At 37.8% G+C, this 27,767-nt stretch overlaps 2 protein-coding genes across 5 annotated transcripts in view; both read left to right on the top strand.

Moving 5' to 3' along the window:
• Positions 1 to 27,767, top strand: part of Armc3 (armadillo repeat containing 3) — a 97,236-nt gene that overhangs the window by 13,776 nt on the left and 55,693 nt on the right. For 3 of the 4 annotated variants that reach the window (XM_047521264.1, XM_047521263.1, XM_047521265.1), the window contains 5 exons: positions 5,901 to 6,026; positions 10,929 to 10,997; positions 11,259 to 11,434; positions 13,948 to 14,142; positions 20,809 to 20,992. In XM_047521264.1, coding sequence (XP_047377220.1) covers positions 5,901 to 6,026; positions 10,929 to 10,997; positions 11,259 to 11,434; positions 13,948 to 14,142; positions 20,809 to 20,992 — 750 coding nt within the window. Of the gene's footprint in view, positions 1 to 5,900; positions 6,027 to 10,928; positions 10,998 to 11,258; positions 11,435 to 13,947; positions 14,143 to 15,665; positions 15,716 to 20,808; positions 20,993 to 27,767 lie in introns of those variants that run through there. The other variant, XM_047521266.1, reaches the window with a different exon arrangement.
• On the top strand, positions 22,675 to 25,244 carry LOC124962120 (GPI transamidase component PIG-S). The gene is made up of 2 exons (XM_047521267.1): positions 22,675 to 22,722; positions 22,792 to 25,244. The coding sequence occupies exons 1-2, from the start codon at positions 22,683 to 22,685 to the stop codon at positions 24,423 to 24,425; spliced, it is 1,674 nt and encodes a 557-aa protein (XP_047377223.1). The 5' UTR covers positions 22,675 to 22,682; the 3' UTR covers positions 24,426 to 25,244.

Here is a 27,767-nt window from a genome sequence, read left to right as displayed (position 1 = left end):
GGGGCACACTATATTCAGAACATAGATAAAGATGAAAACATATAACAAATAATCATGAAGAATGATTTATTATCAGCAACAATGCAAGCAAGAAGTCAGTGGACCAACAAATTAGAGTACTGAAAGAAAAATAAAAACTTTCCACTAGATTTTATACCCACAAAAAATATTTTTTAACAAACAAAGGTGAAGTAAAGTCTTTTTCTAAGACATACAAAATTTTTTAAATAATTGACTACCAGCAGACCCCCACTACTAATTATGGTAAAAGAGGCCCTTTGGCAGAAGGGAAGTAACACCAGATGGAAATATGGATCCACATCAAAGAATACAGAGCACCAGAAGTGGTAACAAAGGAAGATTGCTTCTGATCATTTCAATCACTTTAAAAGCAAATTTTACTTTAAACAAAAATAATACTCATACATGGTGCAATCTGAAACCTATATAGAAGTAAAATACGTGGCAACAGCAACACTAAGGTAAAAGGGAAAAAATGGAAGTACACTGTGATAGAATTCTTGTACTACATGTGAAGTGGTGTAATACCACTTGAAAGTGGATGTCAGTATACTGCATACTGCCTAGGAAATTACAAACAAAAACAAACAATAATATCAAGTAAGTCAACGAAGGATATAAAATAAGTATAAATAACTTTCAACTTGTATAAAAGGAGGCCAAAAATGAAGGAAAAGAAAACAAGGAATAATGGGGTGTATGAAAAATAACAAGATAGAAGGCCATACCAATAATCAGATAAAATATAAATGGTCTGTATATTTCAATTCACATGGAAGTACCATTATATTGGATAAAAAGACTAAACTATGTGCTGCCTTCCAAAAATGTGCCTAGAGTATAAAGACACAAATAAAGGATGAAGAAAGATATTATTTGCAAGCACTAATCAAAACAAACCCAGAGTGGTCATGTTAACGTCAGGAAAGCAAACAGAGAAAAGAGGCAGCAATAAATCAAGTCATTTTATAATAAAAAAGGTGTCAGTTCATCAAAAGACTGTGAAAAATTCTAAACTGTTAAATACCTACTATCAGACCTTCAAAATGCATGAAGTTAGTAACGCAAGGAAATATATATATCCACAATTAGAGATGGAGATTTCAATACCCCTCTCCCAAAAAATAAAAGAAAAAGAAGACAATAACTAGACAGAAAAGACAAAAATTAGACAGAAAGTAGACTGTAAGGAGAGAAAAGATTCGACCATGAATATCAATGAATTTAACCTCATTAACATTTATAGAACCCTCAAAGAGCAGTGGAGTGCATGTTATTTGTCAAGTACATTCAGAACATGTATTTAAATGAACCATATTCTGGGTCATAAAACAAGCCTAAATAAGTTTTAAAGGATTCCAAATCATACAAAAATGTATTTTCACACCACAGTGGGATTAAATAAAAAAAAAATAACAAGAAATTTGGATAATTATTAAGTAGTTAGAAAGTAAGTAACACACTTCTAAATAACCCACACGTCAAAGAACAAATCAAAAGGAAAATCAAAATTGAAAACTAAAATATGTAAAAATGTGTAGGATGCTACTACTAAAGGAGTATTTAGAGATTTATTGTTCTAAATGCCTATGTTAGAAGACAAAAAAAGGTTTCAAAACAATAACTTCAGCTTCCACCTTAAAAAAAACTAAGAACAAAAAAGAACAAATTAAACTCAAATATATATATTATATATAATATATATAATAGATGCATATATTAGACATATATTAGATATCTGAACAGAAATCAATTAAATAGAAAAGAGGGGGAAAATAGACAAAAGTCATGAAATAGAAAGCTGGATATTTTAGAGTACCAGTAGGAAAGATAAGCCTCTAGCTGAGCTGATAAATAAGAGAGAAAAGACAAATTACCAATATTAGGAATGATAATGGGGAAATCACTATGAATTTTACAGATATTACAAAGGATAATATGAATATTATGGCAATTTAATCTCAATGCAACTTGGATGAAGCAAGCAAGTTCATTTCAAACACAAATTCTCAAAGCTCACTAAAGAAAAAAATCTATTACAAAAATTGAAAGTTGTCGGTTGAAAATCTTCTCGAAGAGAAAACTCCAGGTTCAGATGGCTTCACTGGTGAATTGCACCAAATATTTAATCGCACACAGACACTTCTGAGAATTAAAAGATGAAATACTTCCCAATTAAATCAATATTACCCTCATACTGGAAACTGAAAAAGAAATTATCAGAAAAGAAACCTGCAGGTAGATCAATATGCCTTGTGAACATAGGTGTGAAAATTCTAATGAAAATGTTAATAAATTGAATTCAACAATATATTAAAAAGTGATTATAACCTGACTAAATGAGTTTTATGCCAAGATTGCAGAACTAGTTTCACATCCGAAGGATCAATCAAGATATTTTACCATGAGTGGTAGGTAGAAAAATACCCACTAAAACATCTACATAATGATCCTTGGAAGCTGTGAATAGATAATATTACACAGCCGGGAGGAAATCAGACTACAGGTATAATTAAGATTACTTATCAGCTGACTTTGAGATGAGAAGATTATCTTGGATTATCCAGGTGGAGTTAACACAGTCATAGGGGTCCTTTCTGTCAGGAGAAGGAGGCAGGAGAGCCAGAACTGGAGAAGTTGTGACAGGGAAAACAGGTTGGAACTGTGGGATTGCTACCTTTGAAGATGGAAGAGGCCCTGTGGGCCAAGGAATGTTCATTGGAAAAGAAAAGATAACAGATGTTCCCAAAAGAAGGAAGGAAACACTTTGAATTTCACTTACACTTATTTCAGATTTCTGATGTCTAAACCGTAAGATGACAAGATTTGTGTCATTTTATGAAGGCCACTAAGTTTGTGGAAATTGTTACAGCAGCAATAGGAAACTAATATACTAATGACTTTAGCCATTGCAATCAGACAAGGAACAGCAATAAAAGACATCCAGATTAGAAAAGAAGTAGAACTATCTTCATTTGCTTCGCAGAAGATGGCGCCATCTTTAATTAGTCAAGTTTCCCTAGAGAAACAGAGTAGAACATGATAGCTAGCTAGCTAGCTAGCTAGATAGATAATGGGAATTGGTTTGTGTGATTGTGGAAGCCAAGAAGTCCCATGTTCTGCTGCCATCTGTAAGCTGGAGAACCAGGAAAGCCATTGGTGTCAGTCAGTCTGAGTTCAAAGGCCTGAGAACCAAACCAGCTAGTATAAGGTCTAGAGACTGAAGGCCCCAAAATTAGGAGCTCTGACCTCCAAGGGTAGGAGCAGATGGATGTTCCAACTCAAGGAGAGGGAGAGAATTTTACTTTCCTCTGCTTTTCTGTTCCATTTGGATCTTCAACAATTTGGATGTTGCCTGACCACATTGGTGAAGGTAGGTCTTTTTTAGTCTACTAATTCAAATGCTATCTCTTCCAGAAGTACCCTCATAGACACCCAGAAATAATGTTTTATCAGTTATCTGAACATTCTTTAGCCTAGTCAAGCTGACACATAAAATTAACCATCACCTATGTAGAACATTCAGTTGAGTCTGTGAAAAGCTGTTACAACTAGTAAATGAACAAGGTTGTAGTGGCAAAATCAATATACTCAATTGCACTTCTAGAAACCAGCAATAAACAATTGGAAATCAGCATTACAAAGTGCCATTTACAATAGCACAAAAAAGTATGAAATACAAAGGAATACACTGACCAAAGTATAGGAAAGACTCATACACTGAAAACTATGAAATATTATGGAAGAAATTAAAGAAGATTCAAATGAATTGAAAAGATGTCCTGGGTTCATGGAGCGAAAGATGTCAGTTGTTAAGATGTTGTTTTTCCACAAGTTGATCATTTAATCTATAGATCCATGCAATTATTACTAAAATCTCACCAATCTTTTTATTTCTTAACAGAAACTGACAAATGACTTCTAAAATTCATATGTACATGCAAAGGACCTAGAAAGTAAAAAAAAAAAAAAAAAAAAAAAAAACTTTAAGAAAAGAACAAAGTTTGAGGACTTACATTTGAGGGCTTATGCTATGTAATTTGAGACTATTGTAAAACTACAGTGATTAAGACAGTGTTATTATGGCAAAGATAAACAGATCAATGGAACATAATAGAAGGTCCAGAAATAGTGTTGCATATTTATATATATGAACAAATTTGCCAACAAAGACACAAAGGCAATTCAGTGAAGACAGTCTTTTCAATAAATGGTTGTGGAACAAAGAAAACTTCTAGGCCAAAACATGATCTTTAAGAACAATTAATAAATTGTACTACATTAAATTTATTCTGAACACACACTTCACCAAAAATGGGATATGGATGGCTAGTAAGCATATAAAAATGTTCCACATCACAAGTATTAGGGAATATCAAATGAAAACAATGATGAAATACCACCACTGTTTTAGTCAGCCTTCTCATTGCTGCGACTAAAAGATCTAACAAAAACACTATAGAGGAGGAAAAGTTTATTTGGGGCTCACAGTTTTAGAGGGCTTAGTCCATAGATGGCTGACTCCATAGCTTTGGGCCCAAGGTGAGGCAGAAGAACATGGTTGAAGAGAGTGGTGGAGGAAAGAAGTTCAGGACATGGCAATCAGGAAGCAGGAAGAGCTCTGCTCACAAGGACAAAATATATATCCCAAAAGCATGCCCCCAGCGACCTACCTCCCCCAGTCACATCCTTAATGTCTACAGTTACCACCAGGCTAATTCATATCAGTGGATTAAGCCTTTGATTTGGTTTCAACTCTCATAATGTAATTTTTTCACCTCTGCAAGTTCTTGCATTGTTCCACACATGAGCTTTTGGAAGATGCTTCATATCTAAATGATAACAACTACCTACCTATTAGATGGCTAAAATTCTAAACAGTGACACCACCAAATGCTGTCAAGGATGTGAAGCAAAGAGAACTCTCATTCATAGTTGGTGAGAATAGAAAATGGCATGACCACTTTGGAAGACAATTTGGCAATCTTCTAGAACTAAACAGTCTTTCCATATGACATAGCAAATTCCCTCTAAGTTAAAGTGACTACAACACTCTGAAGTTAATTTTGGAAATGAAAGATACATTTTCATAGCCCAGTGAAATTGAATAGCTGAAATTAATTGAGTCCTAAACATTATTCCAAACTTTGCAGCATGATATCCCACTTAGAAGGGTAGGGATAAATTGCTTCTGAAGCGAGGCTAGACTCTGGCCTTACTGGACTTGTGCTTTCTGGGGCTTCTTGCCGTGGCTAGATTCCCCAGTGATCCTGGGGTGATCTAGACTCCCCAGTGGACCTGATGGCTATAGGCTCATCTTCTATGATGTAACAGGAGCTGCGTCTCCATTTTGTGAAATATTAGTTTCCCTTGATCAACACAGACACTTTAAGTGGGGACTATACATGCTAATGAATTGCTTTAAAATTAATTGTTTGTGAGTTTATGGAATACTATTACGTGACCAACACTGTGCTGCACACCAAGGATACAGCAAGAGTACTTATTCTGGGAAGTTAAGTTATAGTGGAGTGGGCAAGCAAAAACTCAGAGGTTGTTAAGTGGCTTGATGAAAATAAACAGAATAAAGAAACATAAGAAATACTTGGGCACAGTGACATTAGATAGGGTGGTGAGGCCCCTCTTGTGGGTGCTCTTCTGAACTGAAGAGGAGATGAAGACAGCTCTGTAAACGTCAGGGAGGGTAGAGAGCAGCAACATCCAGGGTAACTGAGCTGAGTTTATTCTGAGAGAAATATGAGTGGAAGCAAAGAGGTATGAGAAAGGCACGTGGTGAAAAAGAAATCACAATGATACAAAGATGAGGGTCATTGAGACTGATGATCTAATGTGTGATTCCATTTTACCTGTGATGTCAGGAGAGGAAAATAAAGCAACCCTCCTTGAACTGGGAGCTGTGGAACCTTTAACCAAGCTTCTCACTCATGAAGACAAAATTGTAAGAAGAAATGCTACTATGATATTTGGAATCCTGGCTTCTAACAGTAAGTATCAACTTTTAAAAAATAAACCATTGCATGTAGTGTATTGTTCTTCTTTTACATTTAATTTGAGAGATTTGTTTTACTTGTGTTTAAGCTGACTTCAATGTTAACAAAATAGCTACATCAGTACAATGCAACAAATAAATGATTTCATATTTTAAGGGATTTTTTAAAATATAAAAACATGTGCATATACACACATACAAAAGCTCCTCTCAAAATTGATGATACAGTGTATCCCTGTCTTACAAATTGGAGGAAGTAATCATTATCTCTTAAAACTAAAATGGATTTTTCTGAAGTTAGTGTAATGTCATTTGCTGCCTACATGTAAGTTATACTTCATCTATATTTCATGGTGGGTGAAGCCTAGAGTAAAGAGTTTTGATGAATTGATTTTTTTAAACTGCAAACTATTATCTCAGATATTGGCTGTATCACAATTCTGTATCATATTGTTGCCAAAAATAAATTCAAATGTGTACATTTTTATTCTTAAATCAGATCTAGGGCTTGCTTGGAATATTTTCATATATTTGATAGGGTGGTATAATAGCATTAGTTAAAATATGCTGTTATATCTATTAGGATATTGGTTTTGGCCAAAACCATGCCAATAAAGGTAGTCTCTGACTTATGAAGAGTGCAAGCCATTTTCCTTATGTTATAAGGGTAGTTTGGGAGCCAGCCTACAGAAGTTTTATAACTGACAAAAAACTAAAATAATACTCTTAATGGAGACTGAATTCTGCCATGAAATTCAGGCTGCTAGGAATAAAGTCTGACATGGTCCATAGCTGAAATCACAAGTTTCCCAACCTTACCTAATCTTACCATGGTCTCAGCAGAACCCAAGCACAGCTCCCTTCCCCTTCTTCCTGTTCTCTGGATGCTGTGTGATGATAGCGAGGTCTCCTGGTCCCGTGGTGCCCAGCAGGGGCTGTGGCATTAGTGTTTTCACTAACAGTTATGAATGAAGGATGGAAAGAGGAGAGGTAGGGGTGTTCTGTGTGTCATTACAACCTCAGCTACACAGACTGCCTATAAGAGTCTGCAGTTCTGGAAACGGCAGGATTTTGCTGAGGTCCTCAGGGGCAGGCAGCGACATCAGGAGCCACAATAGGAGTAGGGCTGTAAGCAGGGGCTCTGAGAGTATTTCCACAGATGGCAGCAGGATGAGGACACTTGTGGGGGGATGGATGTCATGCCAACTAGAATGTGATAATAATACTAGTTAACACTTACTGGCACCGTTCTAAGTGCTATTTGGATATTGTGTCATTTAATCCTAACGTACAACTCTTACCCCAATTATGTGAGTCAACTGAGGCATAGAGAAATGAATAAGAGTAATCATTTGTATCGAGGCCTTCATAAATTTATCTCATGGATTAACTGTATCATAACTGTGCATAGTGCCATGTTGAATATATAGCCAAAAACAGAGAAAACTTATAACCAGAAAAGGGAAATGTTCAAATGTCTCACGTTTTAGTCTCTTTACACACCACAGCATTTGAGGAACAAGGGTATTTGTAACACCTATTGTATAACTCCTCATTTTAAAATTGAGACTCCCCCAAAGCATTAGGTTACTTGCCTAAAGTCATGCAGTTAGTTAGCAGTAGAACTGAGATTAAAGTCAAAAGTAGAAATGTATTCCCTGATTCATAGTTAATAACTTTTTACTCATCAAATCTTTTATGATCCTTAACATAAGTATGTGTGCCAAGTCAAGTTCTCCTAAATAATTCGGGGGAGAAATGCATTGTATTTGAAGAGCAGAGTTGGAATTTCCTGTTTATAGTTACATTTTTGACTTTAATATTTAGGTCTCCATGACTTCCTGTTGACTTTTGTTCTTAATTTCTATTATTCATATTAATTTATCATCTTCTAATGTATAAGGAGTTCTTAACCTGTGAAACTCTTTAAATTATTTGCAGAATTTTTCAGAGCAGAATATATAAGTTGAATTCTGTGAGTTTCTAATACAGTTTGTGACCTCAAAATATTAAGAATTACTGTTATATCCTGTGGCTCTCAGGACCTCTGGGATTTCATTTTCTTAGCTGTGCTAGGAGGAGACCCCATGTCTGCAACTGCAAAGCTTAACTAGTGCAGAGAACGTTCCTGCCTTTTGTGGTCTCCAAGAAGTACTTGGATCTCAGGTGTGATGAATCAACTGCCAGAAGCTTCCTTTTGATTCCATGAATAGGACAAAAAAAAAATCACACCTTTATTTGAATTAGCTTGACTGCTTTCTATCTGAAGCATCTGATGATATGGATAAAGTACACGGCAGACCCAACTCCTTGTGAGGTTATCTGTTTCTTAATAGGGTCAACACATTAACAACTTCACTTTTCAAACATGTCCAAGAAAATCTGAAATAAAAAATGAGCAACTAGTCATTGAATCTAAATGAAAAGTCATGTTTCCAGACAAATATGTAAATAAATGTACGTCTGCAGCTGCAGTAAATTCATCATCACTGGCCAGTCTAAATGTAACTGATGCTTCTTCACAGATTTGTATCTTCATGGGATTTGTACTCAGTGATATCACTGTGTTCCGGGTCAGCAAATCTGATGTTCCAACAGAATGTCAGATCCTAAGGGTACTCCTATGAGAGTCCTCTTTTCTTTTTGCAGTTGCAGACTCCTCTTCCCCCTACCCCACTCCTCATTCTTCTTCTTCTTCCTCCTTTTCTGCCCTCCACCATTCCCCGACACACTGCGAAGATTGAGCTCTGCCTAGGTCAAGCTGGGGTAAGACCAAGATGGTATCACTTTGTTGAACATTTTGATTTTTTTGACCAAAATGGAATTGCTGTCTTCTTTCACCTGTCAGTTTGTATTTATTTCAATGAAGCCACAAATCAGGCTCACTTAATAAAGCCATTTAAAAAGAGGTCACCAGAATCCATAAGAGAAGTAGTCTTGGAAGCCCGAACTTTACTCAAGGCAACCTGAAGAGCCTGCCATTTTAGGAAGATAGTGAAGTCAGAGTGTACAAGGTCAAGAACAAATTAGATGGTCAATGTTAGACAACACCCCAAAAATTGTGAGTAAGAATGCAATTAAAACATTGCAGAAATGTACTCCAGGAAGTGAAGTTGCTGACCCTGAAACAACCTGAAACTGTAGGTGGCACCCTTCCTAGGCAGAACTTGTTCACGTGGTCCAATCATAAATCAGAGTTTCTATTCAGTTGTCCGATCTGAGTTTTCTGTTAAAAAAAAAAAGGGACAGATATCAATACCATGTTTAGAGTTATGGAAACAGCAGCTTAAATGTTTAAAGAAAGATTCTTTGAACAGTCTTGTGTCAAAAATCAGAATAACAAATCAATCAACAGTGTCACCAGCTTACAAGAGCTGCCAATAAACCGAAATCATCCACTTAGCTGTAATGAAATGGTTTAGAAGAGACCTAGTGGAGCTGTTGTTGACCGTCTCTTGCCATTCGGGCTAAATTCAGACCTAGAAGAGAGTTTTGTGACATGGAGAATCCTCTGGTGAAAACTTTTAGCTTGTTTGGGCAAACCAAGGTGTGTTACCTAATGCTGCAAGAGACATGCAACAATGTGACCTCTCCCTGTGGGAGCCAATCATGTGGAGAAACAAGAGGAGCAGAGACACAGCATGAATTTCCTTGATGCTGCAGTCAGTGTTGCAACAGAAAATTTTAAAGTATATGGAAGTATTTTTTATACCACGTGGAGATTGTACTTGGACATTTGAAGTTCCATAATTACTTTTTTCAAGCATGGAAAAATAGGAGACTTTGGTACAGCTTTTACAAAAATCATTCCAAGCAATACAGGATGGACTCATATAAGAACACCACTTACCTTGGGTGGCGGGGTTCAGTTTACCTGAAGGATCTCAGTATTATGCCAAGGCACAATAAGTATTAACCACAAGAAGAAGTCCTCTACCTTGGGACAGCACACTTCTTAGACTTGCGATTATTCTTTGGTAGTTCAAGTCTCTTTACCTCCATATGCCTAGCTATGATTTTGGCTGATCTCCTTTAGCCACTTCCAACAGAAACAGAAAAAGCAGAAGTTTTGAATAAAAGTCATAGTCCTGAATTCCTCAGGAAATGATATCCAGTAAAAGCCAAGTGTATTCAGCAGGTAATAAGAAAGAATTCATGCAGACACCACCTACTTTGGCTGCTGCAAAGTGAACTTTTCCAAAATTCTCATGATGCTGATTTTGGCTTACAGATAAAGATAACTGAGCAAGAAGAACAATTGTAAAACTAAAGGATCAGAGATCCTTAATTCCTCCGAAAAGTGAACTTTAAAACAATCAATATACTTATTTTAAGCATTTTTGGCATTTCCATTAAATGGAATGTGAGCAATCAAGATGTATTAATTGAAATAAGGATAATTTTTTTTGTGTGTGTGTGGTGCTGGGGATTGACCCCAGGACCTTGGACATGCGAGGCAAGCACTCTACCAACTGAGCTATACCCCCAACTCTAGGATGATCATTTTTTGCATTCTATATAAATTTTATTAAAATCAAAATTTTAAAATGACCATGCAGCAAAACAAAAAAGAATTACTATTATATAATAAAAGTGTAGGGCACAATAACTTAACTCTACTGATATGTGTTCTAGGCATGTTTGCATGTTTTGCACTTTTACGGTTATCGCTTGAAGTGTTTGGGAGGTAGTGTAGCCCAATAGTCAAGGAGCATAGGCCAGAGTTCCTGTGGGTTCAGCCCAGCTGGTCCCTGCCACTTACTTGGATAATTTTCGAACCTCAATTTCCCTGTCTGTGAAATTGGATAACAATCATATCTACCTCTTGAGGGACTGTTCAATAGATATTGCCATTATTATTTTAATAAATATGGATGTTCTGTTTCTTCCTTTGTAGATGATGTTAAAAAATTGTTAAGGGAGTTAGACGTCATGAATTCTGTTATCGCTCAGCTCTCTCCAGAAGGTAACTTTGCATCCTACAGCTACTTCAAAAATGGAACTGTTTTCTTTTTACATATTTAAAAACTGCATATTGAAAATAGTTCACATTGAACCATTGCTTATGAATTGTCATTCAAATCTTGTAAACCACAGCTTAATTTTGACTTTATGAAAAAGGTGGACTCTAAATGAAATTTTGTGGAGTTTTGTTTTCAAAGCATACATTAAAGTAGGGTTTGAACAAGCATTTAACATACTTTTCTTATTTATTTTTGCTACACAGAAGAAGTAGTTATCCATGAGTTTGCTAGTCTTTGTCTGGCGAACATGTCTGTCGAATATACAGGTAAAGTGCAAATATTTGAACATGGTGGATTAGAGCCACTCATCAGATTACTGAGCAGCCCAGACCCTGATGTGAAGAAGAATTCTATTGAATGCATTTACAATTTGGTTCAGGTAAGATTAACTTGTAAAAATTGTTCAAGTGTTTCGATGGTTAGGGTTGTAGCCCAGTGGTAGAGAGATTTCCTACCATGCCTGAGGCTCTGGGTTTGATTCCCAGCACTGAGAAAAGAAAAAGCATTTTGACAAAAACTAATTATGGAATTTACTTTCCAATTAAAAAAAGCAAACAAAAGTTTTAAAAACAAAAATTCACCAGTTTTGCATCATCAGTTCTTCCGGATACATTTAGTATTTATCAAACTCAAAAAAGTTTAGTGTAGATATATTGTCACATTTTATAAGTAATTGCCTCCCATGAAAACATATTTTAGAAATATATTTCTGTTTTAAAAGAATAGCATGGCATGCAGATTAGGGTAGGATTAGCTAGATAAAATGTGCTTCTTCTGAAACAGGAAATCTAAGATTCATGTTGAACCTGGGAAGTGACCTATTGATCTAACCCTGGCAATTTAAACACACTGGATATAATCTATGCCCTATTCAATATACCAAGCCTTTCCATTAGATTTATTTATTGAGGGGGGAAAAAAGCTAGTGATTTGAGTATGTTCTGCATTCATTGTTCACATAAGCAAGAAACTACTGCACTGGGCTGTTTTCCTCCGTAATGTCTTATTTATTTTTGATACACAGAAGAAGTAGTTATCTGAGTTTGCAAGTCTTTGTCTAGCAAACATGTCTGTAGTGTGTACAACCAAAGGGCACTGCTTGAACACAACAGATCACAGCCACTCACCAGACTACCGAGCAGGCCAGACCCTGATGTGAAGACACTACCACCTTCCCCTCCTCCATCCTGTTCTCTGCCCTGCCCCTCACCCCAACCCACTCTCAACACCCACAGCAGGTCAGTCTCCCAGAACATTTAACAGCCTTCTCTGCTGCTTTTCCTGCTCAGGTTCCTTAATAATTACCACACCCATTTGATAAGATTGAGATGAGGCGAAAATACAAAAGCCCCATTTTAAAAGGCTATCAATCGAGTGTGAAATAAAGATTTGGAAGCAAGAGTGAGGGAGAGGATTAATTGCAAAAGCAGAGTATCTAGGCACGGAGACATGAATGAATTCAAAAGATTTCTGGCCTTAGCATGTCTGCTAAGGCCCCACTTAGCATGTGACTGGGCCCCACTCCTAAGAGATGCCCTGAAGAGAAAGCCCTGCTCCCTTCTGCCTTCTCTGGTTACTGAGGCTTTCCCTCATCCGACAGGCTTAAATATTCCCTTACCTGTGTTTGTGTTTTAAATCTCAAGACTCCTTTTAGCTGTGTTTCCCTATTTCTCTTTAGTAGGACAGGAATGAAAAGCATTGCCTTCCACAATTCTTAATAGCAGAAGTGCCAGCTAGTAGCAGGATCCCAGGGCTGCTGTGGTGAAGTTCCACAGTCTGGCTGGTTTCAAACAACGGTTCTGAGGTTGGAAGTTCCAAAATGAGGTGCTGGTAGGGCTGCACCCCGAGACTGGGTAGACTCCTTCCTTGCCCCTTCCTGGTTTCCGGTGGTGACAGCCAGTGTTTGGTGTCCCTTGGCTTCCCTCTGTGTCACTCCCGTCTCTCTCACTGGCATCTCTCTTGTAAAGACACCCATCTTAGAAGGACACCCTTAAGCACCCAGCCTCCCGCAGGATGACCTTATCTTACCTAATTACCTTTGCAAATAAGATCACATTCTGAAGGACTGTGGGGATACAATTCAACCCTTAATAAAGAGCAACCTATACTTTGTATGTCTAAAGAAAGCTGAGGTCAGTTGAAGGATGGACAGGAGGAGGAGGCTAAGTTGTAAGTGGAGTCTTTTCCCCCTTAAATGCAATTCTATACTTACCATGTTTTGGGTAAAAATATCATTTAACAGTCAGAGTTTGGGGACTTCTTTTCATGTTTTTTTCTTCTATTCACCACAACCAGTCACCTCCTTCCCACTCACACACACACAGAACTATTAGTGACACTTGCAGAACAACTTGTCTAGAATACAATGACCCCTTGATATCATAAATGTCGTAAGGAAAGGTCATGCATCTGCTCTAAACCTGTGTAAATTTGCATGCAGACAACCTGTCAATAGCTTGCATGCACATAGCTACTCATAAACAATCCATTTGAAGATAATAAGGAACCAGTGCCATCATTTTATTTTATCAAATACTATTTGAAACTTCGTATCAGAGTGTGAAAAGAATTTTATTATGCATAGGTTTTTATCATAATGCTATTTGTGATAACAAGAATTTGCCGCATCATAAAGAAACAATGAATACTGCAAAAGACATTGATCATGTTTATTTCTGGTTGTTGATAATGTCTGCATAGTTAAAATAAATATTTTGGTGTTGTCCACTGAGAGTTTTATTATTTTCGTAAGTTATTTTGGAAGTAATCTGGAATAAAAGATGGAGAAGTTGTAACTTATAATGTTTTTTGCTAGAAAATGGAATTTCTTCCTTCTTGGGACTTTATTTTGCTTCAGAAATTACTGATGTGATCGCTTATATTTCATGGCAGGATTTTCAGTGTCGAACTGCGCTTCAAGAACTAAATGCAATCCCTCCTATGTTAGAGCTCTTGAAGTCAGAGTATCCAATTATTCAGTTGTTGGCTCTCAAAACCTTAAATGTCATTACAAATGATAAGGAATCCCGAATAATGCTCAGAGAAAATCAAGGATTGGACCAACTTATTAAGATCATAGAGGCTAAGGTATTTGCAATGCTCATTCATTTCTCTGTAGAAAGCATATTTCTTCTAAATGTTTTTATAAAATGTGAATAGTATAATATTTAAGTGAAAACTTTATTATATTTAAGTATGGTACAAAGTATAGTGGAGTAATTAATTAATTGCTACTGAAAGTTATTAACCTGATTAAATCAGACTTTTTTCTTTTAATTTTTTAATTTGTTCTAATTAGTTATACATGACAGTAGAATGCATCTATACATTTTGATAAACCATACATAAATGGAGTGTAATTTCTCATTTTTCTGATTGTAAATCAGACTTTTATTTATTCTGAGGCTGTCTCACTAAGCTGCTTAGGGCCTCACTAAGTTGCTGAATCTGGCCTTGAACTTGTGATCTTCCTGTCTCAGCCTCCCAAGTAGCTGGGATTACAGGCGTGTGCCACCACACCGGGCTTCAGACCAATTACTGAGGCCATTTTAAGCTACTTTAAAAAATAGAAGGTTTGAAAATTTTTAACTCATCTATAATCTTCCTTCTAATTCCCTAAAATACCTAGAATTCATCTTTTAACCTTTATCTGCCATGATTTTCTTCAGGATAAAGTGAGAATAATTTACCTTGCAAACACATTTTGAGAAATATTGGAGCTGAATTTCTGTAGTTCCCAGTAAGCTCCTTAGGAATGAATTGTGCACTTTCAGAATCTATATGCCTTCTTTATTATTTCCCAGTTACAGAAACTAATCTAACAGTTTATTGAATTCTTTAGATGTATTAGAGTGATTTAGATAACTTCCATAAGGGTCCACTGTCTAAACTTCAGAGTGAAATGGTAATATGTAGATTTTATATCCACTTTCATAGTTTAGTAAATTTAATGAATTTTCTAATGACAAAAATCTACTCAGTGTCTCTTAGAAATTCATGAACTAGGGACAGAGTAAAGGTTCCCTGGCTAACAATATTAAGTTTCATGTTACCTAAGCATAAAAATAATAATAAATCTCAGAGCTTAATAGTACCAAACTGGTAAAATACAGAAGAGCAGTACTGGTATAAGTGTGTTTCTCAGCTGTGTAAATCTAGCCACCTTTGGTTTGTTGATCCCCTATTTACCAGTTTCTGTGTTAAACATTTTACATTTGTGATATAGAATTTGACTACATTATAAACCCAGTATTTTTTTTTTTTTACCATTTTAAAAATGGAAACTGAAAATCAGAGAGGTTATTTAATTTGCCCTGTGTTGCACAGGTAGAAAGAGATTAACTGCAGGGTTGAACCTAGACTTGTCTGATAGATCATGGCATTTTTACCTGTCTGTTATTTCATCTGTTGTCTTTTAAATAAACAATAGGATGGAAACATATATTATGTGGTGGACATTGTTTTGATGTTTTAATAAAATCACATGATTTTATTAATTTTGTAATTCTTTTGAGAATGTGATATTGTTTCTATAAGATGAGAAGAAATGATAATTATTTCATTATACATATCACATATAATTACTGAATCATTAACCCCCCATTTTACAGGTAAGAAGAATGAAGCTGACAGATTAAATAACTTGCCCACAATCACAGAGGTAGGAAATACATAAGAAGGATACTTTTTCGGAATTCAATACATGTGTTTTAGTTGGAAAAATTTCAAACGATACAAAAATATCTAAAGTGATAAATGGAAGCAATTCTCCCTATTCTCACGTCTGATGGGGTACAGGGCCCAGATGTTTGCTCTCATGGCTTCTGTTCACTGTCATTCTGGCTTTCCTCGTCAAGGTGACAAGCCAAGAGAAAGAGAGGCATAAAAGACTGACAGGCTCGGAAGGAAGGAATAAAACTGTATTTATTCACAGAAACCTGATTGTATGGAGAAAATCCAGAGAGGCTACAAAGCCTGATAGAACTAATATGTAGATCTATCAAAGTCAAGGGATAAAAGCTCAGTACATACAAATTAATTGAGTTTCTACATACTAAAAATAAACAACTGAAAAGGAAAATTCATACAATTTGATTTATGGTGTATTCCTGATGCATGAACTACAAGGAGTTAAATTTAACAAAATATAGGCAAAATCTCTTCACCAAAAAATACAAAACAGTTTTACAGAAGGCTTAAATAAATGAAGAGATATAACAAGCCTGTGGGTTGTAATACACAAAATTAACGTCATTTTCTACCAAATTACTTATGAATTAAGTTTCCAGTCAATTTTTATATAATGATTTATTGATTTGGTTGTATTTAGGTGTACCATCTATGACTTGTTTTCTCTTTGATCTTCCTGCCTTCTGTCATGTTAATTTAACTTTTAATGTTGCATTTTAATTTCTCTATTGACTTTCTAGCTATACCTCTTTGCACTTAGTGCTTACTCTGGTGATGACAATAAGACAACTTAAACTTGTAGTCTACTTAGAACTAATATCGAATTACTTCAAATGAAATATTGGAACCTTATAGCAATATATGTCTATTTGTTTTTCCCATTCTAAGTACTATTGTTAAATATTTTACACCTATGTTCATTAGAAACCCAATGATGCAAAATAGTGTTTTTGTTTTGAATAGTCCTATGTCATATGTGTTTTTAAAGCAATAAGAAAAATCACGGATTCACTTATGCATGTGTGTAGTGTCTGTCCACCCTTTAATATTTAGTTCTTTATTATCTACCCACTTATTTACCATTTCTGGTATTGTTTATTCTTTCCTGTAAATTTAAGTTGACAACTAGGTCATTTCCCCTCAGCCTGAAGAGCTTCATTTGGCATTTCTTATAGTGCAGATAAGCTGGCAAAAATTAGCTGTTTTTAATTTTATTTTAAAATGTCTTTCTTTTGCCTTCATTTTTGAGAGGATGTTTTTGTTTAATACAAAACTCCTAGTTTGTACATTTTTTTCTGTTTAGCCCTTTGTTATTTCTTCGGAAGGTCGCTATTTCTGATATGAATATGGCCACTAATTAAAATATTTCCCTGAGTATAATGTGTCTCCTTTGGTTGTTTTTGAGATCTTCCTTTATCTTTGGTTTCCTGCATTTATACTCTGCATAGAAGTTATAAAGTTCTTGTATCCTGCTTGGGATCTATAAATCCTTAGATCTGTAATGTTTTCCACAAATATGGGGGGGTTCAGTCATTATTTATTCAAACATTTTTTCTGTTCCTTCTCTCCTCTCTAGGACTCAATTACAGTTTTGTTGTCTTTTTGATATTGCTTTATACAACCATAAGACTCTGTCCTTTATTTATTTTTTACTTTTTACTTTTTTTTTTTTTTTTTTTTTGGTACCAGGGAGTGAACTCAGGGACTCTCAACCACTGAGCCACATCCCCAGTCCTATTTTGTATTTTATTTAGAGACAGGGTCTCACTGAGTTGCTTAGTGCCTCACCATTGCTGAGGCTGGCTTTGAACTCTCGATCCTCCTGCCTCAGCCTCCGGAGTCACTGGGGTTACAGGTGTGCACCACCACAATCAGTCTTTTTTTTTTACTTTTTTATATTAAATGTTTTCTTTTAATTTGTATTCAAGTTCTCTGACTCTTTTGTCATCTTCAAAGTGTGTCTGATGAATTTTTCTTTTTAGTTTTGTGTTTTTCAAATCTTAAATTTTCATTTATAAGTTACATGTCTCTGTTCAGCTTTCCTCTTTGTACATATTTACAATAGCTCCTTTAAAGTGTTTCACTGCTCACTCCAACATCTGACCCTGTCTAGGGTGGGTTTCAATTGACCACCATTTTTTTTTTCTGTGTTTAATTTGCATTCTTCTGTTTCTTTGCATGTCTAGTGATTTTTGGTTCAAAATGAACATTGTAGGAAATACACTCCAGTGATTTCAGATTCTGTTGTATTTTCCTGAGGAGTACTGATATTTTGTTCTAGTAGGCAAGTAGCTATAGACTTTGTTCTCCTTGTGTTGTCCAAAAACTGGTATCTCTTCTCAGTTCTTACAGTTTCTAAGTGCTGCTGTTTTTAGCCTGACCTTTTGGGGGTCTCTCCAGTGCTTCTGTGGTTTGGAGATCAGCTGTGAATGTGGAAAGAATCTTAACTTAGTTTGGGGGCTGATCATTTCTCTGTGGCTCCCTTGCTTCTGAGCATTCCCTCCTTGAAGTCTGTAGCCCCTCTATGAACCCTAGGTTCTGACCTCTGATACCCTAAGCAGTGAGGCTTCAGCTTCCTGCCAGCTGAGTTGCACATAGATTGAGGAATCATCGTATTTGAAAAGCAGTACATTTACAAATATCACCAACTTGGTTCTCTCCTTTTAAAAGGATAAGAAATATTGCTTTCTAGTCCCTGCCTGTTTATATTCACTAGGGTTCCTGGCGTCTCCTCCATGCATATATAACTTAGTGGTCATCCAGAGGCCTGGGCATTGTTTATACTCAGAACTTGGATGACATCCTGTGCTAGGGTTCTCCAGAGACACAGAATAAAATAGATAATTAAGAAATTGGCTCACTCAGTTGTGGAAGTTTGGCAAGTCCAAAGTCAGCAGGGTAAGGCAGCAGACTGGAGAGCTAGGCAAGCATTACAATATGAGTCCAAAAGCAGTCTATTGGCAGAATTTCCTCTATTTCCATGGAGGTCAATGTTTTTCTATTAAGCTCTTTGACTGATTGGATGAGGCCCACCCACATTATGGAGAGTAATCTGCTTTACCAAAAAGCTACTAATTTAAATATTACACCTAAAAAATGTCTTTACAGAAACATCTAGAATAATGTTTAACCCAGTATACCAACTTAGTCCATAAAAATTAAGCATTATAACTCTACCAGTTGTTCAATTTGTCATTTCTCTCTCTCCATATACATCCTTTTATTATTATTATTATTTTGCAGTGCTGGGAATTGAACCCAGGGCCTCATGCTTGCAAGGCAAGCACTCTACCAACTGAGCTATATCCCCAGCCCTCCATATACATCCTTAAATCATAATCTTCAAATAAGACAAGGCCAAGGCCATATACTGACCTAACATGATGCAGCTATCCTGTGTCCAGCCAAAAATGCATTAACCCTTTCCCAAAGTCCTTGGGGTTTGTTTCTCCTTAATATTTGGAAACTTAAATACTATGATATAAAGTTAACAAAAATTAAATACTATAGTATAAAGTTAATACACCTTGTGTTACGTAATGGGATAAGAGGGGGGGAAACAAAGATTATATGAATACATACATATACATAAACATACATAAACACGCATGAACATACACACATGCATGCACACAAACACATCCATAGCAAAGTAAGGAGTACTCATGATAAAGTCTTCACTTCTATAACTGGTCACATGGTCATAGTTGATATATTCACAACACCTTCTGCTATCTATTCCACATTTGCTTTGCCTTCAGCAAGTACCTCAACTGATCATAGTTTGGTACTTTGGGATGACCCAGTCCTTCATTCCTGAGTCATTAGTAGTCCTGTGTGGATTGGGTTCTTATGGAGTTCCATCAGCTTCACTCACAGGATGCTAAGAGACACTCTAAGAGATCTCATATTTTTTAGACAAATTCTTCCTCACTTCCATTGTGCAGAGAAGTCCAATTTCCCCTTGCGCAGTAGCTCTGTTGTTTGCGTGTTGACTCAGGGACATGAGGAACCCGCAGTGTCAGGGGGGCCACGGCTTACTCCCAGTTCAATGGAATCATCATTGTTCCCCTGGTGGAAGTGTTCCTCCCCTTAGAATGAAGATCATTAGATCAGCAGAGCATAAGGTTGTAGGCACAGGAAGCAAAAATGTTGCTAGTGAGTCATTAGGGGCAATAATGATGGTCATTTCCATGACCTGATTCCTGGACCAGTAGATCCCAGTTGTGGGAGAAAGAGCACCAAACGTCAGACACTGATGCACAGCACATACAGCCTCATAGAGGACCTTGACCCAGCCCTGCAAGGTACTAACACCTGCGTAGTGCTGTAACTGGCCTTTAAAAGAACATTCCAGCATTCCATCAAGCCACTGCTTTGGAATGGGGCTGAACTCCATGAGCGTGGGCCCATGGCTACCCTCTCTTTGCAGTGAAGTGAGTTCCTCGGCCAGAAGCAATGCTGACTGGGACGTCACCACGGGGGATCATCCTTCCTGTGCCTCTTTCCCTTTTAGGATTTCTTCCTGAAATTTCTTGTTGCAGAAAGGCTGCTGTCTTCCACTGCGTATGGAGAGTCAGATTACCTGGAAAGAAAGCCACAAAATTTACGATAATATCCTTCTAGTAGTTGCAGATATTAGGGAACATATCTTCCTTCAGCTTTTGTCTGCTGTTTCAAAAGATATTTTCTTGGCATCTGTGGGGTCCTGGATTCAATCTCCAGTTCTGGAAAAAATAATTTTTTTTCATCCAGATTTTAAGATTAATTTTGGTGAAAAATTAAATGAGCAACTTTCACTTGGTTACCATTATTGGAAGTTTCCTCTATAGCATTATCTTTAATTCATAAGACCTTGTGGAATAAGGGAAATGAAAAAAGTGGGGCAAATGGTTGGGAGAGGGATGTTACTTTGGTCAAGGAATTCCCATTTCCTCAGGCCTCTGCCACAACAAAATTTATTACATTATGTGCAGAGGGATCTCAGTTCCTCTTGTAGTGAATTGGGAAGAGTAAATTTCTTTTAATACAACTTTCTAAAGATGTGTTTGCTTTTGTTATTAGGAATTGAATGACCTTCACGTAGAAGCACTTGCAGTGGTAGCCAATTGCTTTGAAGATATGGAAACTATGACGCTAATTCAGCAATCAGGGGGTCTTAAAAAATTCCTATCATTTGCTGAAAACTCTACGATTCCTGATATTCAGAAGAATGCAGCAAAAGCAATTACTAAAGCAGCTTATGAGCGTATGTCTTGTTTTAGACAAACTAATCAAACATTCTTCCTCTTATATTCATAATTTTGATTAGTACTAACAAACACTAGAGTATCTGCTTTTATATAACCATTTGAGAATAACACTATACTTATTCCCTAAGGCCAAAACTCATTAACTACCAATGAGTTAACGTAGAGATTGCTTTATAAGGGATGTAATAAACTCTATGTCTTAATTATAATCCTAATTTTTAAACAATTCATTCCTAAATTAAGTTCTAAGCCTTTTTTTCGCTCCAATTTGGAGTGGTAGAGAATGTGTGCATTGTTTGTGATCCTGAAAACACTGTTTTGAGAAATCCACATTCAGAATGACATCCATAAGGTAATTTCAAGTTTCAGCCGGAGTCTAGTAGTGCCATGAAAAATAATATCCTTGTACTATATACATAATACAATTTTCATTTCAGTGACAAGCTATGTTGACATAAATCTGTAAAATATGAGAGATTAATTACATCCCAAGCACTGAAGATGAAATTATAGTTTTAATTTATGTATATTTGGAGTATTTTGTTTAATAAAAGATGTGATTTTATTTGTCCCCTTCTGCATCACTACTCTTACAAATGACGACAGCTTTGACTATTTTAAGTGACTTATATTCTAAATATATATACTTGCAGCTCTATGTATGTCTATGTGTATATTGTGGGAAACATTTTTTTTCCGGCCCATACTGGATTTCTTCAAGGCCAAGCTTTAATGCAGTAAGCAGAATTTCATTTTCTAGTGTGTTGTCAACCCAGAAGGGTCGCATGGAGTAACATCATCAATGCCCAATCTGCAGACAGGCTATGAAATCAACGTTTTTAATACTGGCAATAGTTGGCTTGTTCTTTATCTGTCAAATGCAACTTGGATATTATCAGAGTTGGTCAATTTTGTTTCTCTTCTATTCCAAGATTCTTAGCTAATTGAGACCCAAAGAGAGGTGTGCAGGGAAGGTACGGACAATGCCAACCTTAGAATTTTGGCATATCTCAGCTTCTCTATGTCCCAGCGTGGTTGGGTCAGTCTATGTCCGTTCCAGCCCACTCGGAGGTGGTGAGCTTCATGTCTACCTGTCATGGAAAGCACTGGAAAGAGCACTGGACAAAGAGTTTTTGGTGTTTCAGTCCAGCGCTAGTTCTACTGCAGTGACCTAGTTATGTGCCTCTGTGTGAACCACAGCCCCTCCAGACCTGTTTGTCGAGTCATCCATTAATGACTGATGGAGCCCCCACTTTCTGTCAATAAACCCAGACAGTCAAGTAAAGAGGCAATCACAACACAGTGTTTAAAGTGCTCGATGATGGAAACACAGAATCCCCCAGGAAGGTTACCTAGTGTAGATGGAGGGCATAGAAACAAAAATCAAAAGACAAGTATATAGTTTTTACACAATTAGAAGCTGGCAAAATACATATAGATACATGAAGAAGGTGCCCTGAAACAGAGGTGGGGGGCGGGTTCTGACGCACTCAAGGTATTTGGCAAGTAGAACCTCCAACACAGCTCTTGGTGCATGAGTACTGGTGAAACGGCCACCTGGACTGAGGGAAGGAGAAGGCACCATTAATGATAAGGCCAAGTATCTGACTTGGACCGCTGAACATAAAATGTCACAAGTCACAGAAATTGGGCACTCAAGAGGAGGAGCACGATCCGGAAGCGAGCATGGCGGCCTCTGCGGCCGCGGCCGCGGCTACGGATCTAGGTGCGGTGGGCATCAGATGGGGCTGCGGCTCCTGGATTGTGAGGGAGGAATGCAGGGGTGGGGACTGAGAGGTGGTCCGGGGCAAGCGTGCCGCCCTCTTCTTCGCCGCGGTGGCCATCGTGCTGGGGCTACCGCTCTGGTGGAAGACCACGGAGACGTACCGGGCCCCGTTGCCTTACTCCCAGATCAGTGGGCTCAATGCCCTGCAGCTCCGGCTCACGGTGCCGGTCACTGTCGTGTTTGCACGGGAATCAGTGCCCCTGGACGATCAGGAGAAGTTACCCTTTACCGTTGTGCACGAGAGAGAGATCCCTTTGAAATACAAAATGAAAATCAAATGTCGTTTCCAGAAGGCCTATCGAAGGGCTTTGGACCATGAGGAGGAGGCCCTGTCATTGGGCAGTGTGCAAGAGGCAGAAGCCATGTTAGCTGAGCAAAATGAGCAAGCAGAGGGCTCCCTGATTGTGTATGTGATCTCTGAACACTCCTCACTTCTTCCCCAGGACATGATGAGTTATATCGGGCCTGGGAGGACAGCAGTTGTGCGGGGGATAATGCACCGGGAAGCTTTTAACATCATTGGCCACCGCATAATCCAGGTAGCCCAGGCCATGTCCTTGACTGAGGATGTACTTGCTGCTGCTCTTGCTGACCACCTCCCGGAGGACAAGTGGAGCTCTGATAAGAGACGTCCTCTCAAGTCCAGTTTGGGCTATGAGATCACCTTCAGCTTGCTCAACCCAGACCCCAAGTCCCATGACGTCCACTGGGACATCGAAGGGGCTGTTCGGCGCTATGTGCAGCCCTTCCTAAATGTCCTTAGTGCTGCTGGCAACTTCTCTGTGGATTCTCAGATCCTTTACTATGCGATGTTGGGGGTAAATCCCCGTTTTGACCCAGTCTCATCTAGCTACTACTTGGCCATGAATAGCCTCCCCCATGTCATCAACCCAGTGGAGTCCCGTCTGGGATCGAGTGCTACCTCCCTGTATCCTGTGCTCAACTTTCTACTCTATGTGCCTGAGCTTGCCCACTCCCCCCTGTACATTCAGGACAAGGATGGGGCTCCAGTGGCCACCAATGCTTTTCACAGTCCCCGTTGGGGTGGCATCATGGTGTATAATGTTGACCCCAAAGCCTATAATTCCTCGGAGCTGCCAGTAAGAGTTGAGGTGGACATGGTGCGAGTGATGGAGGTGTTCCTGTCTCAGTTGCGACTGCTTTTTGGGATTTCTCAACCCCAAGTGCCTCCAAAATGCCTACTTTCAGGACCTAAGAGTGAAGGACTAATGACCTGGGAACTTGACCGTCTGCTCTGGGCTCGGTCAGTGGAGAATTTGGCCACAGCCACCACCACTCTCACCTCCCTGGCCCAGCTTCTTGGCAAGATCAGCAATATTGTCATCAAGGATGATGTGGCATCTGAGGTGTACAAGGCTGTATCTGCAGTCCACAAGGCGGCAGAGGAGTTGGCCTCTGGGCACCTGTCATCTGCCTTCATTGCCAGCCAGGAAGCTGTGACATCCTCTGAGCGTGCCTTTTTTGACCCTTCGCTCCTCCACCTCCTCTATTTCCCTGATGACCAGAAATTTGCCATCTACATCCCACTCTTCCTCCCTATGGCTGTGCCCATCCTCCTGTCACTTGTTAAGATCTTCTTGGAAGCCCGCAAGTCCTGGAAAAAGCCTGAGAAGATAGACTGAGTAGGGCAGTATCTCAGTAGAAAGATTTCTTTTATGGCCAAGGTGGGAGGTTATTAGATTGAGAGGCACATAACTGGGGCCTATTCAGGACAACTTACATATCTCCAATCTCCTCCATTGGCTATCCAACTGCTTAAGTATGACACTACAAGTTGTTTTCATCTTTTCTTCCCTTCCCATTCCTCTGGTTCAGGTTGTCACTCCCAGTTTCCTCTAGGTGGACTTGCCCTAGATCCTCAAGAGGCACATCGTCTGGGCCCCCTTCTCTGGCTTGAACTTGACAGCCCCTGAGTATCTCCCTCTGGGGATGGGGCACCTTGTGCTTCTGGCCTATTAACCTGGCACATTCTTGCACTGAAAGGGAGCACTAGGGGGAAGCCCTGGGTTGGATTGTAGCCTCCTCTCCTCTACATTTCTCCCTAACCCATCAGGGAGATCACCTCTGGGACCTTCTTCCTTCCTCCCCTTCCTGCTGGTGGACTTCACTTGTTGGGTACAGCCTAAGTCTAGGAGGCAGCAGCTTAGGACCTGGTGGTATGTGTATGGCAGAGTTTGCCTTCACCCTCTCAGAGAGGCAGTGTGATATACTGGGGAAATTTCTAGACTTAGATTCCAAAGGCTTGAATTTAAATCCTTGCTTCTGCACTAAACTAGCTAGGGAGCTTTGGATAAGCTACTTAGTCTCTCTGAGCCTCAGTTTTTCATTTGTTCAACGGCATTGATGATACCTCCCTCAAAAGGTGGTTGTATGGGTAAATGTTATAAACATGTGAAATTGTCTAGCATATATTAGGCTTTAAAAAAATTATATCAGGCTTTTTTTCTTTTTGTAATGGAATTTAACCCAGGGGCATTTTGCAACTGAGCTACATCCCTAATCTTTATTAATTTTTATTTCGAGACAGGGTCTTGCTAAGTTGTTTAGGGCCTCACTAAGTTTCTGAGGCAGGCCTCGAACTTGCAATCCTCCTGTCTCAGCCTCCTGAGTCACTGGGATTACAGGTGTTTGCCACTGCACCTGGCATATCAGGTTCTTAATAAACATTGGTTGAATATGAACTGAAAAAAAAAAAAAAAAAAAAGAGGAGGAGCACGTTTTGTTTGAAGGACAGGAAATGAGTTTCATTCTTTTTTTTTTTAAGTTGTGATAAAATAGTCTTAATAGGAAGTTTGCCATTTGCATTTTAAATGTATAGTGCAGTAGTATTAAATATGTTCACATTTTCATGCTACCATTCATTCACAGAATGTTCTAATTCAGCAAAACTAAAATTCCTCACAACCACCATCCTCCTTTCTGTCTCTATGACCCTGACCACTCTAGGTTTTTCATGTATGCGGAATCATACCATTTAGTCCTTTTGTGGCTGTATAGCACTTAGCATGTCCTCAAGGGTCATCCAGGTTGCAGCAGCAAATGTCAGAATTTCCTTGCTTTTTAAGGCTGATTAATATTCCATTGTATGTATATACCACATTTTAGTTTTCCATTTAACCACTGATGGACAGTTGGGTGGTTGTTTTTGCCTTTTGGTTATTGTGAAGAATGCTCACCTGAACATGGATGAACAATATTTCTTTCAATCTTTGCTCTCAGTTCTTTGGGATGTATACCTAAAAGTAGATTGCTACATCATATGGTAGGTAATTCTATGTTTAACCTTTTGAGGAACTGTCATATCATTTTCCATAGTAGCTGAACCATTTTTAATTCCCACCAATGATGCACAAGGGTTCCAATTTCTCCACATCCTGGCCAATACTTGTTATTTTGTTTGTGTTAGTAGCCATCCCTGGTGTGTATGAAATGGTGGTATTTCATCTTGGTTTTGATTTGCGTTTTCCTAATAATTACTGATGTCAAGAAGTTTTCTGATCTATTTATTGGCCACTTGTATGTTTTCTTTGGAGAAATGTCTACTCAAATCCTTAGCCTGTTCTTTAATTGGCTTGTTTTCTTTTTGGTGTTGAGTTTTACTTTATCCATTGTGGACATTAACCCTTTGTCTAATATATGATTGGCAAAAATGTTCTCACAATCTTATGGGTTATGTTACACTCCGTTGGTTGCATCCTTTGATGCATTTAAGTTTTTCATTTTGTCACAATCCAACTTATTTCTTCTGCTTTTGACATCATATTCAAGAACTCATTACTAAATCCAAAGTCATGAAAGCTTATCCCTATTCTAAAGATTTATTTTATAGTTTCAGCTCTTGTAGGTAGGTCTTTGATCTACAATGAGTTAATTTTGATATATAATATAGGGAAGGTGTCTAACTCATAGATTTATCCAGTCTTACTAACATTTGTTGAAATCCATTTTTTATGTATAGCACAGAGCTGTTCAAACAGATACTCTCTAAGTCCTTTTTGGCTTTAATGTTTTCTGATTTGATCTCCTTGTATTAGTTTTAAATAACAACATTCTGGTTTCAAATTGTGTCTCCTGTCTTTATTTTAGAATGTAATGATTAAATCTGCATCCTTGCCATTTGTCATTGTATCACGTTCCTATCAACCATGACTTTTACAGAGTGAAGGATCCTTGTCTTGCTTAGTCTTTGCCTGTAGATCTGTCCTCAGACTATCCTGTGATCATTCTCTTTCCTCTTTTAGAACTTTCTCCTGTTTATAATACCCTCTTTGAAGTGTGTTGATAAGTATTATGAACAGTATTTTTAAAATAGGCACCATGATTTTACATAATATAAAGATCGGTTGTTTTACAATTATTTTCTATTTCAATCTTATGAAGCAGGTATTTCGATTATACCAACCCTTCGAGGGACAGACCAGTGTGCTCCAGGGATCTTTTCTCAATCAGGATCAAAGATGTTCATTTTAAATTCTAACATTTTTGATTCATAGTTTTAAAAATGCAAATTTTGCTTTGAGACTAGTGTGGCATTTTCTTTGAGGCCTGGAGCATGATCCATGTACACAAGTGATCTATAAATCTGGAGGAGGCATATTCGATTGTGACTGAACCAGTGTTTACTGTATGTGTGCTACATGCAAGGCACTGTTCCAGAAATAAGGACAATGAAAGTGATAGATGCATAAGTATTTGTTCAATAAATAAACAGATGTATTTCCCATAGAATGGAGGGTTTGATATTTATCTTTTAGTCCGCCTTTATAAATTATAGTGAACAGGTTTTTTTTTTGTTCTTTCTTATTATTTTATCTACTTAATCTATCACAGATGAAGAATGGTATGTTAGAAGTTTCCCACTGTTATTATTTCTATCAATTTTCTCTTGTAACTTGAACCCACTTTGCTTTATTTGATATTGCTTTACATTCACTACTGATTATTTTTTTTAAAAAAAAATCTCA

Source organism: Sciurus carolinensis, chromosome 12 (assembly GCF_902686445.1).
Source record: "Sciurus carolinensis chromosome 12, mSciCar1.2, whole genome shotgun sequence".
In the NCBI taxonomy this organism is placed as follows: domain Eukaryota; kingdom Metazoa; phylum Chordata; class Mammalia; order Rodentia; family Sciuridae; genus Sciurus; species Sciurus carolinensis.
This window is presented reverse-complemented; position numbering and strand designations above follow the sequence as displayed.

Coding starts and splice junctions, on each gene's coding strand:
- LOC124962120 (XM_047521267.1), top strand. CDS start 22,683: ATGGCGGCCTCTGCGGCCGCGGCCGCGGCTACGGATCTAG. Junction 22,723..22,791: donor GGCCGCGGCTACGGATCTAG/GTGCGGTGGGCA, acceptor GTGGGGACTGAG/AGGTGGTCCGGGGCAAGCGT.